Source organism: Apis dorsata, unplaced genomic scaffold (genome assembly GCF_000469605.1).
Source record: "Apis dorsata unplaced genomic scaffold, Apis dorsata 1.3 scaffold_1047, whole genome shotgun sequence".
Lineage (NCBI taxonomy): Eukaryota > Metazoa > Arthropoda > Insecta > Hymenoptera > Apidae > Apis > Apis dorsata.
In genome coordinates this window covers 106,669-112,311 of record NW_006264145.1, presented here as the reverse complement: position 1 = coordinate 112,311, position 5,643 = coordinate 106,669, and the positions used below count along the sequence as shown (strand labels likewise).

The following is a 5,643-nucleotide window of genomic DNA, read 5'->3' as shown; positions in this document are numbered from 1 at the left end:
ATATATATATATATATATATATATATATATATATTAAATTTGATTTGATTTTTTAGAGATTTAGATCAAGCATGTATGGAAGCAGTTGGAGCATTATTACGTGGTCTGCCTCTTCAACCTGAAGAATCTGATCGTGGTGATTTAATGGAAGCAAAATCTCAATTGTTTCTAAAATATTTTACTCTTTTCATGAATTTATTAAATGATTGCAATGAAGCAACTGGCGAAGAAAAAGAAATTGTGTCTCAACAACCACGTTTAACCAGTGGCAAATTATCTACTTTACGCAATGCTACTATTCAAGCAATGAGCAATCTTCTCAGTGCAAATATTGATAGTGGTTTAATGCATTCATTAAGTAAGTAAAATTTATAATACTTGAATATTATATATAAATTAAATATTATGAATATTATAATATGAAATTTGTTAGTTTTTCAATATTTTATGTAATATGTATATTTATAGGTTTATATATTTTATATAATATGTATATTTATAGGTTTGGGTTATAATCCAGATTTACAAACACGAGCAGCATTTATGGAAGTTCTTACTAAAATTCTTCAACAAGGAACAGAATTCGATACATTAGCAGAAACAGTATTGGCTGATAGATTTGAGCAATTAGTTCAACTTGTTACAATGATTAGTGATAAAGGAGAATTACCTATTGCAATGGCTTTAGCTAATGTAGTGACTACAAATCAAATGGATGAATTAGCACGAGTTTTTGTAACGTTATTTGATGCAAAGCACTTATTATCTTCTCTTTTGTGGAATATGTTTTATCGTGAAGTTGAAGTTTCTGATTGTATGCAAACATTATTTCGAGGAAATAGTCTTGGAAGCAAAATTATGGCATTTTGTTTTAAAATTTATGGTGCTAGTTATTTACAAAATTTATTAGAACCTTTAATTATGCCATTATTAGATGACCCTACTACTGGTTTTGAAGTTGATAGTGCTAGGATAGATATTCATGAAGATATAGAACAAAATGGTCGTAATTTGATCGCATTAACTGAAAAAGTGTTTAATGCTATAGTATCCTCAGCTGACCGGTAAGTTATGAAAAATAATTTAATAAATTAATATCAATATTTGTTTAAATTAAATTTAGCTGTTATAGATATATAGATATAATAATAATTATTATTACTATATTAAATAATATATATTATAATTATATATTAAAATAAAGTTTTAATATAATAATAATGCTTTTGTCAATTTTTCGAAATTTAATTATATTTTTCCAGATTTCCACCACAATTACGGTCTATGTGTCATTGTTTATATCAAGTACTCAGTAAAAGATTTCCACAATGTCCACAAAATAATATTGGAGCTGTTGGAACTGTAATATTTTTGCGATTTATTAATCCAGCTATTGTATCTCCTCAAGAAATGGGCATTGTAAATAAATCTGTATCTCCGCATATTAAAAGGGGTCTTATGTTAATGTCTAAAATCTTGCAAAATATTGCTAATCACGTAGAATTTAGTAAAGAACAACATATGTTACCATTTAATGACTTTTTACGTGCACATTTTGAGATTGGAAGAAGATTTTTCATACAAATAGCATCAGATTGTGAAACGGTCGATCAAACTAGTCATCCAATGTCGTTTGTATCGGATGCCAATGTTTTAGCATTACATAGATTACTTTGGAATCATCAAGAACGAATTGGCGATTATCTTAGTAGCAGTCGGGACCATAAAGCAGTAGGTAGAAGACCTTTCGATAAAATGGCTACATTATTGGCTTATCTTGGTCCTCCAGAACATAAACCAATTGATTCACAGTTAGTATTAATATTTTCTTTATTACACAAATCATTATTTATTATTATATATATATATTATTATATGTACTATTTATTATATAATTTTTATATATAAATATATTTATTTTGATAGCTTAATGTTTTCTTCATCTTACGCTCGATGGTCAAATATTGACATGTCTTCAACTAATTTTGAAGAAATTATGGTGAAACATAATATGCATGAAAACGAAGAATTTAAAAGTATCAAGAATTTAAATATTTTTTATCAAGCAGGAACTAGTAAACAAGGATATCCAGTATTTTATTATATTGCTAGACGTTACAAGTATGTATTTTATTAATTTATTATAAATTTGAAATTTTTTTCTTTTTTTATATTACATATTTAATATACAATATTATTATAAAATTTAAAATATAATATTAGCATTGACTTAAAAATAAAGCATTTAAATAATAATTAATTCTTATTAGAGACATTTAAAATAATCATTTAAATAAATAATTTTTTTACATATATTTTAATATATAAAAAATAATATTATAACAAAAAAGTAACAAAAATAATTTATTATTCACAATTAGCTTTATTTTAATAATATAATTTTGTTTATGTCTTTTTTATAGAATTGGTGATACGAATGGTGATTTGTTAATATACCATGTTCTTCTAACTCTAAAACCATTTTGTCATTCTCCATTTGAATTGGTTATTGATTTTACTCATACATGTTCAGACAATCGATTTAGAACTGAATTTTTACAGAAATGGTTTTACGTATTGCCTAAAGTTGCATATGAAAATATTCATGCTGCATATATTTATAATTGTAATGGTTGGGTGAGAGAATATACAAAATTTCACGATAGAATCTTGGCACCATTAAAAGGTAATAGAAAAGTAGTTTTCGTCGATGGACCGAGTCGTTTAAATGATGTAATTGATATTGATCAACAAAAATTGCCTGGAGCTACATTATCTCTTGATGAAGATTTAAAAGTTTTTAACAGCGTTTTGAAACTTTCTCATAAAGATACTAAGGTATCCGTAAAAGTTGGACCAACTGCGATACAAATTACCTCGGCGGAGAAATGCAAAGTATTATCGCATTCTGTTCTTTTAAATGATGTTTATTATGCATCTGAAATAGAAGAAGTTTGTTTAGTAGATGACAATCAATTTACATTGACTATTTCAAATGAAACTGGCCCATTATCTTTTATTCATCAAGATTGTGATAGTATTGTACAGGCTATAATTCATATAAGAAATCGATGGGAATTATCTCAGCCGGAATCTGTATCTATTCATCCAAAAATAAGACCTAAAGATGTACCTGGAACATTATTAAATATGGCGTTATTAAATCTTGGTAGTTCAGATCCAAATTTACGAACAGCAGCATACAATCAATTATGTGCTTTAACTGCAACTTTCGATTTAAAAATTGAAGGACAACTTTTAGAAACATCTGGACTTTGTATACCATCAAATAATACTATATTTATTAAACATTTAAGTGAAACTTTGGCTGCGAATGATCCACATCTTACATTAGAGTTTTTAGAGGAATGTATACAAGGTTTTAGATTGTCAAGTATCGAATTAAAACATCTTTGCTTAGAGTATATGACTCCATGGTTAAATAATCTTGTGCGATTTTATAAACCAAATGATGAAGGAGGAAAACGTCAAAAACAAGTTACAAAAATTTTAGAAAAATTAATAACATTAACTATTGAAGAGGTGGAAATGTATCCAAGTATACAAGCTAAAATATGGAGTACAATTGGAAGATTACCTGATTTAATAGATATAGTTTTAGATAATTTTATTCAACGTAGTGTTACTTTTGGACTCGGCTCTCCTACTGTTGAAATAATGGCTGATACTGCTGTAGCGTTGGCTTCTGGAAATGTTCAATTAGTGGCGAAAAAAGTAATAGGAAGACTTTGTCGAGTTGTAGATAAAACTTGCACTTCTCCGACGCCATTATTAGAACAACATACAAGATGGGATGATATTGCTATTTTAGCAAGATATTTATTAATGTTATCTTTTAATAATTGTTTGGATGTGGGAAAACATCTACCATATTTATTTCATACAGTAACATTTTTAGTTTTTTCCGGAAGTCTAAGTATGCGCGCTTCTACTCATGGTTTGGTAATTAACAGTATTCATTCGCTATGCACTTGTAGTTCCCCTTCCTTCTCAGAAGACACTCATCGAATATTACGAATGAGTTTGGATGAATTTTCTCTTCCTAAATTTTATTTACTTTTTGGAATTAGTAAAGTAAAATCTGCTGCGGGTACAGCATTTAAATCTAGTTATAGACATACAAATGAAAAATGGTTCAGCAATGAGCGCAGCGTTACAGGAACACATGATAAAGAAAGACTTTCGTTAACTAGTTTAGAAATTATTACTGATGCTCTTCTTGAAATCATGGAAGCTTGTATGCGGGATATTCCACAATGTGATTGGTTAAAAACCTGGACTTCTTTAGCAAGAAATTTTGCTTTTTGTTTTAATCCCGCTCTTCAACCTAGAGCTTTAATTGTTTTTGGATGTATTAGTAAAAGCATAACTGATCAAGATATGAAACAATTATTAAGGATACTAGTAAAAGCTCTTGAAAGTTTTAATGATATTACTTTACTGGAAGCAATCATTATGTGCCTCACTCGATTACAACCATTGCTTAGACCTGTAAGTTATATCTCATTTATTAATATATTATAAAAATTACATTATAATTCTACATTAATCTACATTAACAATATCCATTTTTAGTAAAAGTTAAATCTTTTTTATTTATTATCTAATTAATTTATTTGAGCGATTAAATATTTAATAACAATAATTACTAAATATATAAATTTTATTAACATGAAAGTTTATTATGTGTTAAATAATTATATGTTATTTATTGAAATTTATATTACTATAAATTAATTATTATTAATTATTAATTATTATTATTATAAAGTAAATTTTAATTTAATTATTAATAATTTCAATGTTTTTAAGGAATCTCCTATACATCGATATTTATTTTGGATTGCAACATCAATTCTTCAGTTAGACGAGGCATCTTTATATGCATGTGGTTTAGCACTTCTTGAGCAAAATTTGCATACTTTAGATTCTCAAGGAACTTTTGACGATAAGGTAAAAATTTATGAATTTTGTCAAATTTTCGTGAATTTTTATTATAAACAAGTTAATTTTTTAGACATTGGAATATGTTATGATGTTAACACGTGAACCTCTAGAGTGGCATTTTAAACAATTGGATAATGCAGTAGGACTTTCTTTTAAATCTAATTTTCATTTTGCTTTGGTTGGTCATCTTCTAAAAGGATATAGACATCCTACACCTACTACTGTTACACGAACAGCTAGAGTACTAACTATGCTATTAGGTATTGTTGCTAAACCATTTAGAAGAGATAAATTTGAAGTTACACCAGATAGTGTGGCATATTTGTCTGGTAAGTTTACATTAATATTTAAATTTATTTGTGAATTTAAATTAATAATTATATTTGTATTTAATCAGCATTAGTATCTGTATCCGAAGAAGTACGAAGTCGATGCCATATTAGACATGCTACTAAAAACTCAGAAGCTGGTAGTATAGATTGCCTTGATATTTTAATTCCACATAATCCAGTAAGTTATTTTTAAAAATATTTCTTTTTTTTAATATTTGAATTAATATATTATTATATATTTTAATATATATTAATTATAGAATATATAAAAAATTAATATTTAATTATATAATACATACTATTATATCATATTATAATATATTTTAATTATTATTTTATATAT

General features: G+C 26.5%; 1 protein-coding gene across 1 annotated transcript in view; it reads left to right on the top strand.

Annotated features, from left to right (window-relative positions):
* LOC102674282 (neurofibromin) overlaps window positions 1-5,643 on the top strand; it is a 28,449-nt gene that overhangs the window by 9,641 nt on the left and 13,165 nt on the right. The window contains 8 exon segments of the mRNA XM_031514518.1: window positions 57-358; window positions 503-1,064; window positions 1,263-1,811; window positions 1,927-2,121; window positions 2,424-4,512; window positions 4,834-4,974; window positions 5,039-5,297; window positions 5,366-5,478. Coding sequence (XP_031370378.1) covers window positions 57-358; window positions 503-1,064; window positions 1,263-1,811; window positions 1,927-2,121; window positions 2,424-4,512; window positions 4,834-4,974; window positions 5,039-5,297; window positions 5,366-5,478 — 4,210 coding nt within the window.